This window comes from Solanum dulcamara, chromosome 12, assembly GCF_947179165.1.
Source record: "Solanum dulcamara chromosome 12, daSolDulc1.2, whole genome shotgun sequence".
Classification (NCBI taxonomy): Eukaryota; Viridiplantae; Streptophyta; class Magnoliopsida; order Solanales; family Solanaceae; genus Solanum; species Solanum dulcamara.
In genome coordinates this window covers 12,866,034-12,880,973 of record NC_077248.1, presented here as the reverse complement: position 1 = coordinate 12,880,973, position 14,940 = coordinate 12,866,034, and the positions used below count along the sequence as shown (strand labels likewise).

At 35.4% G+C, this 14,940-nt stretch overlaps 1 protein-coding gene across 1 annotated transcript; it reads left to right on the top strand.

Moving 5' to 3' along the window:
* Positions 1–539: 539 nt before the first annotated feature.
* LOC129877508 (uncharacterized) lies at positions 540–2,816 on the top strand. Its single transcript, XM_055953021.1, has 2 exons — positions 540–831; positions 980–2,816. The coding sequence occupies exon 2, from the start codon at positions 1,559–1,561 to the stop codon at positions 2,504–2,506; it is 948 nt and encodes a 315-aa protein (XP_055808996.1). The 5' UTR covers positions 540–831; positions 980–1,558; the 3' UTR covers positions 2,507–2,816.
* Positions 2,817–14,940: the final 12,124 nt, after the last annotated feature.

Here is a 14,940-nt window from a genome sequence, read left to right as displayed (position 1 = left end):
TTACTTTTAAAAAAAATTTATAAGCAGTTTTCAATTTATAATCTGCTTAAAAATAAGTAAAATGCGAACATGCTAATGAAATTCTGTTCTCCTTTTGTCACCGCAAATATTATATAAATAAACTAAATATCTATATTAAAATTAGTATCAATTGAGTATATAGGTGTATACAGCACACACACATTAATTTTATATGTAGAAAGTATCCCATATTAAATTGGAAATAAAATATCACAGCCAAAAATACTCTTCTCAATCATTAGAAAATTTAGTACCGAGTTTATTCTTGCAAACAGATACGGAGTAGTATCATTTTTGTAGAATTCACAACTCAATCATAGAGTTCGTGTAATTTTATTATAATCTTTCGTTTATTTTTACTTTATCATATTATAACTTATAATAATTTTTAAATTTTAAAGATTAGTGAAAGTACACAGAGTAAGGAAGTACATACAAAATGGAAATTAATTAATTACTCTACATGGGGACTACTATCCCTTTTCCACATCTCATCCCACTCTTTCATCTCCTTTTTTGTCTCTTGACATTCACTTTACTACTTCTCTTCTCTCCTCTTCTCACACAGCTTCTTCATCTTCAACAAATTCTTCATTCTCTTTTTTAATGCTGTTTCATACCTAACTCATATTCATCCTTTCCTTGTTTTTTTTTTCTTAATACTAGTTTTTTGGGACAATGCCAACTTGGGTTTGAAGTAATTTATCTCATTTTTTTAGACCCATTTTTGGAATAATGCCAACTGCTGCTGCTGTCTGAGCTTCTTCTCCTCGTGTATCTACTCAAGTATTTGACGTCAATTCAATCCTGGTAAATTTTCATTTTATCAATTCAAACAGAATAAAAAGTTTGCATTTTCCCCTTTTTCTCGCATGTGATAAATCATTCAAAATTGCAAGATTTTGTTTTTGGGTTTTAGGAATTATTTAGTAAATTGGTGGATCTGGGATTGTTTCAGGGGAATCAAGCTCATAATTTGACTCCAGTCTCCTTTTGAGGGAGAATTACAAAAAGGTGTTTGGAACTATCGACTTTTCAACGGGGTTAAAGTATCAAGTCTACTTGCTTTTCATACTGTTACCGTTATATTTGTTTTGCAGTATCAGATTCTTCAATGAATTTAAAGTACCTAAAGTAGTGAACCTCAAGTCTGTTTGAGTCTCCTTTTAAGAGTCCTCATTTTGGATCTGAGAACTCATCACTATATAAGTACTTACACATTTTGGGGGTCTGAATTCCTGCTGTAGTCTTGGTAGACAGATTTACCCGATACCGGAGCTTGTAGGCTTTTAGCTGGTTAGTTTTGCTTGTCAGCTAACACGGACAACAACGTTATCAAGGAAAAAAAAGGGTGTAGTCTTGGTAGACAGATTTACCCGATACCGGAGCTTGTAGGCTTTTAGCTGGTTAGTTTCGTGCTTGCAAGCTAACACGGACAACAACGTTATCAAGGAAAAAAAAGGGTGTGTTTGGGCCTTGGGGGTTGACATTGTTGTGACTTCTGGATCTGCAGTGTGAGCTAGGGAAGTTGTGAAGCATGATGAGGCTTCTAGGAAGTCTCTGGATGCTTCACCTACTAATGTGGCTGTTTTGGATGCCACGATCAGGGAGCTCTCAGTTAGCTGACTTTTCTATGGGGGCTGCACGGGCACTAGATGCACTTCTCCAAGATTATGCTTATCATGCATTTGATCGGCCGAGAATTACAACAGGTGTTATCTATGATGCAAATATCCCCTTGAATTTGACAGGGATTAAAGTGTCTGGATTGAGGCTTAGGAGTGGCAGCTTAAGGACTCACGGATTTAAAATGTATAAAGAGTTCCAAATACCTGTTGGTGTCGTTGAGCAGCCTTATGTTGAGAGGCTTGTTCTGGTCTACCAAAATTTGGCCAATTATTCTACAAAATATTACAACTTATCTGGCTACATGTACTTGGCTCCTGTATTGGGTCTTCTCGCTTATGATGCATCAAACTTGTCAGCAACTAACTTGACTGAATTGGATATCAAAGCTTCCGGTCAGCCCATCTCAATAAGTTTTTCAGATGTAAAGCCATTGCCTGTTGGATCATCTGCAAAGTGTGTTTCAATTGATTTACAAGGTTCTCTGAATTTCAGCAATGTTTTGTCAGATAACACATGCACAACCTTTCAACAGGGACATTTCTCTATTGTGACCGAGTCAATTGCTCCTTCTCCAGCTCCAGTGTCTCCACCAATAATTCATCATAAGGGAAAGAAGAACAAGTCGAGAGTCTGGATAATTGTTGGTTCTATAGTAGGAGGACTAATATTGATGTTTCTTTTAGGTCTTGTGATAGTGTGCGCGAGGAAGTACAAACGCAAGAAGAAAATGCAACAAATGGAGAGGGCTACAGAGGTTGGAGAGTCATTACAAATGACTAAAGTCGGGAGCACAAAAGCACCGGCTGCTACCGTAACACGAACACAACCTACACTAGAAACTGAGTACAGACCCTGATTTTTTCCCATCTGCACTAGCTTTGCTGCTCCACATGTCCACATTCTTGTTTTGCTGCAGTTGCATATTCTTCCAACCACACCCTTTTTTCTTGGTGTTGCTTTATTCAATTATTTAGTAGAGGCTTATGATAGCAGTGTGAATAGTAACATGGTTATTGTGCAAACAATAATCTTTTAGCTTTCGCATTAGCCATTCATATTTGTGGTGATTTGTTATGGTGTGCATTTATTCTTTTAGCTTATGTTAGAGTTCATTGTGATGAAGGTTTGTAAGATTCATTGACAAGAAATAAAATATTGTGATAGGATTTTTCTTTGTTTATTATGAATTCTTTCCAACATCAATGATTGAATTATTTAGACACCAAACAACCCTTATGGATAAAGGCAAAGGAATCCAATTCACAACTGGACATTTATTCTTAGCAGTCTATTAAGCTCTTGGATGATTATGCAGCTAATCTGGATTTTCCATTGTTTTGTTAACATAGATGGAAAACACTACTAATAATAAAATATCAACAAAGTTTATAATTTGAAGGGACCAAGTTTCCATGTGTCTTGTTTAACTAGTAGTGGCACTAAAATAAAATTTAAGGTTGGTTCCGTGATCAATGAGGTGGAAGGTAAGAATTACAAGAAAAAAATAAAAAAATTAGGTGATTTCATTTCATTAATCAACACTTGTAAAGTAGCATGTACTCGATGGAATATAATAGTTAGAGATGCACACAAATAGCTAAAATAAAAACTAAAGAGAAGGAATGTGTTTGGGCAACAACACAAAGGACTTTTCATTAATTGGCTAGGGACTTGCTGTATATGTTATTAACAACTTTTGAAGGAAAGGGCCAAGTGGAAGAAGCTGGAATAGACAGATAGGGTGGAAGCCATCAGCCACCCATTATTTATCATAATTGTCTAAATGCTGATGAGTGATGATGATATAAATATACAGTGTGGACTGTGGACATTGCTTCCCACTAGATCTATACACTTCATCAGGAGGTCATCGATTAAAGCCGTAAAAATAACTTCTTATATAAAATACAGAATGGACCCTTATGCAGTTGATGGAGGAAGAAGCATAGCTACGAATTCGATTGAATTTAATAACTTTTACTAAATTATGTATTTGTATTGAAATAATATATACATATTAAATTTAAAATCTAATTATTAACTCTTGAAATCAATCTTTCTAAAATCCACAGCCCAAAATGTTGAAATCCTAGCTGCAGTTTTTTTGCTTTTGTATACATACAGAGAGTCAGAGACAAATTTATTTCAGTCTGGCTTGTGGGCTTACTACTTTACAACTGTACTGCTGAAGAGGTGCAGAATGCAGTATTTAATGAAATCAAAGGGTAATTAATTCAATAATGGAATTGACTTTGATAGCTATAGTCAAAACATTTCAACGGAGGAATTTAGTAAAGAAAGGAAAATTCCAACATATAAATGCCTCCTCTACTGACCCCACAACATTGATATTCAAGTGGTCTGGCAGGGTGGAGCCGCATAGAGTCGGGATCACTCGAACCTTCTTCCAACGAAAAATTATATTATTTATATAATATTTTTTTTTAATTTTTTAACTTTTTTATATTTTAAGCCCATTCATAAAAATTTTGATTTTGCGACTTGAATAGGCAATGGCTAGTATGTAAAAACCCTAGTCTCCCTTTTAATAAATATGTTAAATATATATATATATATATATTTTGCTATAACCCCCAAAACTTGAAAGAAGGTCATTTTAAGTCATTTCTACTATGTGAAAGATATTTTTATCCAATAAATGAAAGAATGGTTAAATTTGATTCAATAGATGAATTTTTTTTTACATTTTTGAGTCATTTCTATGTTAAGAACATTTTTGTCCCTTTTTCATCAATAATTAAGCTTAGGGTGGGGTTGTTATAATACCTTCAGCCGCTATATATATTATGCATAATATTTAAATGTGTTCTTTAATCTAGTCTTATCTGGATTTTGATTTTTATGCCCTCCATTTTGATTGTGCACAAGTAGATTTTTAAACATGTATAGAGTTGAACAAGTAGATATACATGTCCTGTGCGGGATCATACATGTATTATGACAAATAGAAATTATGTGTCTATTTATTTAACTTTATATAAGTTTAAATGCGTATTTGAATACACTCAAAATTGAAAAACATAAACATCAGCTAAAACTAAGTTAAAAGATATATTTATATATGGTCCCTATACATCCAATCATCCATCTTTGCTGCAAATATAGATGAATGAGTGTAAATACTCTGAGTTGATTCAATTTAAATAGTTTTGACTCAAATTTAAGATATGGAAATTTACTAAGCAAATATATAAAACAAAAAGACTATGCTAAAATTTAGAATTTGAATTTTTAAAATTGAAATTCTGAATTAAGCCCACGAATTTTTTGCTCTTGTCTTCCTCTTAATCATCACAATTACCTAATTAGCTCATAGAAACAAATGATAATCATAACAAGGAATCTTTTGTTGTCTTAATTCTAAACTTTGCATGATTAACTTACAATTTTTTTCGATCCAATTTATCCTCTCTTTTTTGTCACTTGGCACATTGGAATCTGTATGAAACATAATTAGAGGCGGATTTATGATTATAAAGTTGCGGGTTTTTACTAAATTTAATTAATATATAATTATAATCAGAGTGAAAGTGAGTTTTATTTAAAAAATAAATAAATCCGTCCAATAGAAATCAATACTGCATGCAACTAAATCAAATTACTCCATTTATTTACGGATTTTCATCAGAAAATACTTATAAATTTTAATATAATTTTTGATATAATTGACAGATTGCAGAATCTGTCGTAGATCCGCCTCTAGAAACATTCTGTTTCTTTCTTCTTGATGATAAGTCTAAATAGTTGAAATATTGTAGTATCAGTTTGGGGAGTTTAAGGGTCTATGTGCATGAGTTTAAATTAGTTATTTGAAATCAAATTAATTTGAAGTTCAAATTTTATTTAGACATGTAATGTGAATTTTTTGAGTTGTATTTTTTTCCAAAAATTATGAAGACTATCAAAACTTTCGAACTTTTGTACAATTTTTTCAAATGAGTAAATCATAAATCATAAATAAGGTATCAAAATATGCTAACTGTAATGATTCATTAGGTCGTTTTGACTACTAGGGTTTTTTATTTCATAAAAAACTCATCCCGTAAATTTTTAATGGATATTTTGGACTATTCGATAACTATGATTATTTAATTGAGGGGTAAACTTAGATAACTTATTTAATGGGTTAAAGTGTTAATTCATTTAATATCATATACCACTTTATTTATTAAGATAAATTAATGAGATTTATCACTTCAATACATAAGGGTTTTAGAAAAGAAAAAAAAAGAGCACACAACCTTCATCTCCACGACGAAGAGGAAGCAACACGTATAAGGGAAAAACTAGCCTCTCAGGTAGACCACCAAAAACATTCTATGAATTATATATATATATATATATATATATATATATATATATATATATATATATATATATATGGTGCCATCATCAATAGTTGTTGGATATGAAAGTGAGAAAGCAAAGGGGAAAATTAATTGTAGACCTGCAACTGGCACTTGCAGATGCCGATTTTTTTAACTTGAGAAATACATGGTTTTGGGTGACCATCATTTGTAATGATGGCTAATGATTGCCTCAATCATTAGGGTTAGTGTATAATGTATTGTGGTGGGTTATCTTCGAACAGTGAGTGTAAGTCGTTTTTAATTTGAATTTTTCTCATGGCTATTCAATTATAATTCATGTTTTAATATATTGAGATAGATAATTAAATATTGGGTGTATTTTATTATATGAATACTATCAAATTTATGATATTGGAAGAAATTGAGGCTTAACTCTTTCTTAAGATTTAGGAATATGAGACTTGAGATATTAGTTGTATCTAAACTTAGGAATTTGATTATAGATTTGAATGAGTTGTTGGGTCTAGGTTACACATATATATAATATTGGTATCTACGAATTAGTTTACTTATAAATATTATATATATTTGATAGATTGAAAGTGGTCTGAGGCATTGAAGAAAGGAAGGACATTGGTGGATTAGCTTGCTTTACTTAGGTTCTTCGGTTGAAGTAGGTTATGGTTTATTCTAAGTTTACTATGCATTTAATTATTGTGGTTTGGATGTTTGGTATGTTGTTGTGATTGGTCTGAAATCCCAAGACCGTGAATTCCATAATTTTGAACTTGTCCTATCAAAAATGGTGCATTGAATAAAGAAGGCTTGATGAAATATTGTTAATGAAGTGGAATGTAATAATAAAGAATGATAAATTAATTATATTTGGATCGGGTGTCATAAGCCGATACGGTATGTTTGGATCGGGTGTCACATTTTGACACGGTATATTTAGATCGGGTGTCACATTCTAACACGGTATATTTGAATTGGATGTCACGTTCTGGCATGGTATATTTGGATCGAGTGTCATATTCTGGCACGGTAATATTAAAAGAAAATAAATTAAAATGACTTAATGCTACCCAATCTCCAATAACTCATTTCCCAAAAGAGCGTGATGTGGAGGCCTGAGTCCTTATGTGTGATCTTAATATTGTAGATTGGTTATGTAATTGTTCATTGTGTTGTCACTTGATCTTGATCTTGTTAGTTGTCACCTGTTAAGTGCTATGGTTGATTTCCCGCTATTATTTTATGCATATTGATTTCTATTTTGAGTCGACCGATGATACCTACTTAGTACATGTTGTTCTGTACTGACCCCTACTTGTATTTTTCTTTGTTTTATTTTTTGGAGTGCAACGAGTGTTCCATCGACTTCGACTTCGACTTGACCTCAGCTTTAGCTAGTGTTCAGCACATCAGGTTCTAGGGTGATCTATTCATTCTAGCTCGTGTTGGGTTCTCTCGGGCATGGCATGATGTCTTTAGTTTTTGGACACATTAAGTTATTTATTTATTCTAGTGTTTGATATTTCCAGACTTAGTATTTTAGAATTAGATGTCCTTTAAGTGATGACTTTCAAGTTTTGGGAAAACGTACCTAACAGACTTTAGTGGTTTTATTACTCATAAATTGAGCTTCCGCTTTATTGTCATATTTTATAAGTTGGGGTTTGTATCGTTGGTTTTCTCACCTAGGAGGTTAAGTGTGGGTGCCACTAATGGCCTATTTTGGGTGTTGACAAACTTGGTATCAGAGCTTTAGGTTTGGTGATCTCATCACACAAGGACATGTCTAGTAGAGTCTTGTAGAATGGTATGGGGATGCCTTTACTTTTTTTCGAGAGGCTACGGGACTTTAGGAAAACTCCATTCCTTCTTTCTTTCATGCTATTACTTGAACTCAATTGGTATCTAGGTGATACAAATTGATATGTGACCTTCTTCACTTTATTTTTGCAAATGGTTAGAACTAGAGCAACAACAGTATCTGAGCCAGCCGTTGGGGTTGTACTAGAGTAGGAGTAGCAATAAGAGGCCATGGTAAATGTCGCGGGACAAAGCCCTCAAGGGGCAGGGGCCAGGTAGCTATGCCATCCAGGGAAAGAGCAGCGACCCCTCCACCGACTGATGAGGTAGCTAGAGAGGATGTTGAGGTGGAGGATGAGCAGGTTCATGAGAGAGATGCACCACCCCAGCCTACTCCAGAGATGCTCCACCAGGTTCTCACCTATCTCAGTGGGTTATCCGAACAGGGACAAGCTCCCCCAGCACCTCATATTCCAGGAGTTCAACATGTAGCTGTTATGGCTCCCCGCAAGACTACGTCCTTGGGAATAAATATGTTTCCTTGATTGACTACAGGTCCGGTAATGACTAGTGACCAATATGATCTCTTTGTTAAGTTCTTAAAGTTGAAACCCCCTCTCTTCAGGGGTACTGAATCTGAGAATGCTTATGATTTCCTTGTTGATTGTCATGAGATGCTTCATAAGATGGATATAGTAGAGTGATTTGGTATTGATTTTGTGACATACCAGTTTCAGGGAGATGCCAAAATGTGGTGGCGGTCTCATGTTGAGTGCCAACCAGCAGAGGTACCACCTATGACTTAGGCAACTTTTTCTGACTGTTTCATGGAAAAGTATATTCCCCGAACCTTGAGGGATAGGAGGAGAGATGAGTTCCTGAATATAGAGCAAGGGAGGATGTCTGTTGCCGCCTATGAGGCCAAGTTTCGTACCTTAGACAAATATGCTACTCAGTTTTGCTTCAGTCCAGAAGAGCGGATTCGCCGCTTTGTGAAGGGATTGAGGTCAGATTTACATATTCCATCTTTACAAGTGGCTGCTTCATCAAAATGTTTTTAGAAAGTGGTTGATTTTGTGATAGAAGTGGAGGGGGTGAAGCCAGATAACTTCGCTAAAGAGACAACGTTCAAAAAATTTCGTAAGAAAGGTGAGTTTAGTGGTTCTTACTCCAGAGGATAGAGTTTTGGAGATTATTCGACCCGTCCTATTCAGTCTTCATTGTAGGTTTCAGAAAGAGGTCCATTAAAGACTAGTCAGCCCTTTTCTAATTTTGGGGGTTATCTCCAGTCTTCTTATTCTTCTTCATAAAGACCCACTATTGACCCTAAGACTTGTTACGGATGTGGTGAGCCTAGACATATCAGAAAATATTATCCAAGATAGAGTCAGGTTTGGCATGATCAGGGTTATAGAGCCCCAACAACTAGAAGCAGAGTCGACGACTATGATAAGGGCCGTCATTTTGGAGGATGTGGTGGCCAAGGTCGTGGTGGTCGCCAGTCCAGCCGGGGTGGCGGGTAGTTTGAAACTACTGGAGTACAACCTGACAAGGGAAATAGTCCGATGTTGTTATTACAGTACTCTTCTGGTCTGCGATTGCTTGGCTTTCATATTATTTGATCTTGGATCCACATTTTCTTATATATATTTCGCATTTGTTAATGGACTCGATTTACATTGTGGCTTACTTGACATGCCTATTCGTGTTTCTACTCCTGTTGGCGAGTCTGTGCTAGTTGAGAAAGTGTATAGGTCTTGCCTTGTGACTTTTGTGGGGAGCAGAACTTATGTAGATTTGATTATTCTGGAGATGGTTGGCTTTGATGTAATCTTAGGTATGACTTGGCTCTTTCTTAATTTTTCTATCTTAGATTGTAATTCTAAGTTGGTGTGGGAGGGTGACTATCTTCCCGCCCCAGTTCGGATTATCTCTTTTCTTCGTGTTAAGAGGTTGGTGAGTAAGGCTTTTTTAGCCTTTCTAGCAAATCTCAAGGATGATAGTTTTGAAGTGCCATCGATTGAGTCTATTAAATTAGTGCGTGAGTTTATGGATGTTTTCCCCGCAGACTTACCTGGTGTGCCACCTGATAGGGATATAGATTTTTGTATCGACTTGGAGCCCTACACTCGCCCTATTTCCATTCCACCTTATAGAATGGCCCGGCTGAGTTAAGGGAGTTGAAGGCCCAACTGCAGAAGTTGTTGGGTAAAGGTTTTATTAGACCGAGTGCCTTTCCTTGGGGTTCTCCAATTTTATTTGTAAAGAAGAAGGATGGTAGCCTTCATATGTGCATAGACTACAGGTAGCTGAACAAGATGACTATTAAAAATAAGTATAGCTTTCCTCGCATTGATGACTTGTTCGATTAGTTGTAGGGTGCTTATATTTTCTCAAAAATTAATTTGAGTTTCGGTTACCACCAGCTGAAAATATGGGCATCAGATGTACCAAAGACTGCTTTTCGAACCATATATGGGCAATTTGAATTTTTGGTAATTACTTTTGGGCTTACAAATGTAGCTACTGCTTTTATGAGTCTGATGAATGAAATATTTAAGCCATATTTGAATCTCTTTGTTATTATTTTTATTGATGATATATTGATCTACTCAAAGAGTAGAAAAGAACATGAAGAGCATATGAGGATTGTTCTAGGATTGTTAAGGGAGAAAAGGCTATATGCCAAATTCTCCAAGTGTGAGTTCTGGCTTGATTCAGTGTCTTTCTTAGGGCACGTGGTCTCTAAGAATGGAGTGATGGTGGATCCCCAGAAGATTGAAGCAGTGAAGAGTTGGGCAAGACCCACTATTGTCTCAAAGGTAAGGAGCTTTGTTGGGTTGTCTAGCTACTACCGCCGGTTCGTCAAGGGATATGCTTCCATTTCTTCCCAGCTGACCAATCTGACTAAGTAGAAAGTTCCATTTATGTGGTCAGACGGTTGTGAAGAGAGTTTTCTGAAATTCAAGATCTTATTGACCACTGCACTGATTCTTGCCTTTGCCAATAGAAGGTAAGAATTTCATTATTTATTGTGATGCATCATATTCTGGTTTAGGCGCAGTGCTAAGGCAGGAGAAAAATGTAAATGCTTATGCTTCAAGGCAATTGAAGGTGCATGAACGTAATTACCCCACTTACGATTTGGAGTTGGCTACGGTTGTATTCGCATTGAAGCAATGGAGACATTATCTATATGGGGTAAAGTGTGAAGTGTATACAGATCATCACAGTTTATAACATGTGTTCACTTAGAGAGACTTGAATTTGAGGCAAAGGAGGTAGATGGAATTGCTAAAGGACTATGATATCACTATTCTTTATCACCAAAAAAAGCTAATGTAGTGGCTGATGCCTTGAGCAAAAAAGCAGGAAGCATGGAAAGTTTAGCTGATTTATAGGTTTCCAGACGTCCGTTGGCTAGAGAGGTTCAAACTCTGGCTAATGACTTTATGAGACTGGAAGTAACCAAGAAAGGAGGATTCTTGGTCTGTGTGGAGGCAAGATCTTCATTCTTTGACAAGATTAAACAAAAGCAGTTTGATAATGAGAAGCTTAGGTTGATTTGTGATATGTAGGGCTGAGCGTTCGGTATTAGGTTCGGTATTTTCAAAGTTCGTTATTGGTAATTCAAAATATATACCAAATATCAAGCTTTCAAACTTCGGTTCGATAATTGGGTAATCGGTAAATTAAACTTCAGTTTGGTACGGTATTTGGTAATACCATATTGAAGTCGAAGTCCACTAAACAACAATGTTAATTTAGTTGTGTTTAGTCATTTGAGCTTTTACTAAAACCAACCGTCAATAATTTTATGCATTTCATTGTCATTTTATTTTTCTTTTCTTTTGGATTCAAGTCTATCCAATACATTCTCAAATATTTGTGTTGTTTCGACTTGGATGGAGCCAGTTGACAAGTTTTTCAAACTTCTTACTGATGAGTGGACAGAACTGTGATATATCGAAACCAAGGATATGGTTTTTCTAAATTTTAGAGTTAAATTGTCCAATTACTGTTTTGAAAAAAATGTGAAAATGGAATATTGTCAATGATGGCTAGAAGGATAAAATATTAGTACTAGTTAATTATGGCAAACAAATGAAAATGAACAAGTAAAGAGAATTTAATTTTGGTATTCGGTAAATACCGAATACTGAATGGTATAATTGTAAATCTCGAATACCAAAATTGAAATACTGAATTTTATATTTCAGTACTGAATACCGAATCGAAATACTAAATTACCGAAATACCTAAATAGCCGATGCGGTTCGGTAATTTAGTTTTTGGTATTTTATGCCCAGCCCTAGTGATATGGTCTTGCAAGGAGAGGCTAAAGAGTTTGTGATCAATGAGGAAGGCGTCTTGAGGATTAAGGGGCGGGTATGTGTGTCCCGTATTGAGAATTTGATTTAGACTATTCTTGCAAAGGCTTAAAATTTGAGGTGCTCTATACATCCTGGTGCAACCAAGATGTATCGCGATATGAGACAACATTATTGGTGGAGCAGAATAAAGCGTGACATTGTTGATTTTATTGCCCATTGTCCAAATTGTCAGCAGGTAAACTATGAGCACCAAAGGCCTGGAGGGATACTTCAAAGAATGCCCATTCCTGAATGGAGGTGGGAAAGGATTGCAATGGATTTTGTGGTCGGCCTTCCAAAGAAATTAGGTAAGTTTAATTCAATATGGGTGATTGTTAATATGTTAACTAAGTCAGCTCACTTCATTCCAGTCAAGTTGACTTATGATGCAGAGAAGTTAGCCAAACTCTATATCCGCGAGATTGTTCGATTGCATGGAGTTCTGATTTCTATCATACCAGATAGAGGTACACAATTTACTTCTAACTTTTGGAGGACCTTGCATGCTGAGTTAGGTACTAGGTTGGATCTTAGTACTGCATTTCACCCTCAAACCGATGGGTAATCTGAGAGGACAATTCTAGTGCTGGAGGATATGCTTTGTACATGTGTGATAGATTTTGGTGGTCATTGGGATCAGTTCCTACCTTGGCAAAGTTTTCGTATAATAATAGCTATCATTCGAGTATTGATATAGCTCCGTTTGAGGCATTGTATAGTAAAATATCTAGGTCTCCTATTGGTTGGTTTGATGCATTTGAGGTGAGACCTTGGGGAACTGATCTTTTGAGAGAGTAATTAGAGAAAGTGAAATTCATTCAGGAGAAGCTTCTAGCAGCTCAAAGCAGGCAGAATGAGTATGCAGATCGAAAGGTCAGAGACATGGAGTTTATGGAGGGAGAGAAAGTGTTGTTGAAGGTTTCACCCATGAAGGGTGTGGTGAGATTCGGTAAGCGAGGTAAGTTCAGTCCGAGGTATATTGGGCCATTTGAAGTTCTTAAGCGTGTTAGAGAGGTGGCCTACAAATTGGCTTTACCTCCAGGTTTGTCTGGGGTGCACCCAGTGTTTCATGTGTTTATATTAAAGAAATATCATGATGATGAAAACTATATTATTCGCTGTGATTCGATCTTTCTTGATGAGAATTTGTCTTATGAGGAGGAGCCTGTAGCTATTCTTGATAGAGAGGTCCGCAAGTTGAGATCAATGGAGATTGCGTCTGTGAAGGTCCAATGGAGAAATCGTCCCGTTGAGGAGTCCACTTGGGAGATTGAGGCTGATATGCGTGGAAAATATCCACATTTGTTCATCGATTCAGGTACCCTTTTCTACCCTCGCTCTTCTTTTAACCATTCGGAGACGAACGGTGGGTAAATTGGTATCTGTTATAACGATCCCTTAGGTCGTTTTGACTACTAGGGCTTTTTATTTTATAAAAGACTCATCCCATAAATTTTTAATGAGTATTTTAGATTTATCACTTTAATACATAAGGGTTTTAGAAAAGAAAAGAAAAGGACACGCAGCCTTCATCTCCATGACGAAGAGGAAGCAATACGTATAAGGAAAAAACTAACCTCTCAGGTAGACCACCAAAAATATTCTATGAATTATATATATGTCATATGGTGACATCATCAGTAGTTGTTGGATATGAAAGTGAGAAAGCAAATGGACAAATTAATTGTAAACCTGCAACTGGCACTTGCAGATGCCGATTTTTTTAACTTGAGAAATACATGGTTTTGGGTGACCATCATTTGTAATGATGGCTAATGATTGCTTCAATCATTAGGGTTAGTGTATAATGTATTGTGGTGGGTTATCTTCGAACAGTGAGTGTAACTAATTATTAATTTGAATTTTTCTCATGGCTATTCAATTATAATTCATATTTTGATATATTGAGATATGTAATTAAATATTAGATGTATTTTATTATATGAATACTATCAAATTTATGATATTGGAAGAAATTGAGGCTTAACCCTTTCTTAAGATTTAGGAATATGAGACTTGAGATATTAATTGTATCTAAACTTAGGAATTTGATTATAGATTTGGATGAGTTGTTGGGTCTAGGTTACACATATATATAATATTGGTATCTACGAATTAGTTTACTTATAAATATTATATATATTTGATAGATTGAAAGTGGTCTGAGGCATTGAAGAAAGGAAGGACATTGGTGGATTAACTTGCTTTACTTCGGTTCTTCGGTTGAGGTAGGTTATGGTTTATTCTATATCATAGATAGACTTTTAATAGCGATTGATAGTCATTGAGTAATGTGTGAAGTTTATTATACATTTAATTATTGTGGTTTGGATATTTGGTATGTTGTTGTGATTGGTCTGAAATCCCAAGATCGTGAATTTCATAATCTTGAACTTGCTCTATCAAAAATAGTGCCTTGAATAAGGAAGACTTGATGAAATATTGTTAATGAAGTGGAATGTAATAATTTAGAATGATAAATTAATTTTATTTGGATCGGGTGTCACGAGCCGACACGGTATATTTAGATCGGGTGTCACATTCTGGCATGGTATATTTGGATCGGGTGTCACATTTTGGTATGGTATATTTGGATCGGGTGTCACGTTCTGGCACGGTATATTTGAATCGGATGTCATATTCCGGCATAGTAATATTAAAAGAAAACAAATTAAAATGATTTAATGATACCCAATATCCACCAACTCATTTCTCAAAAGAGCGTGATGTGGAGGCTTGAGTCCTCATGTGTGATCTTAATATTGTAGATT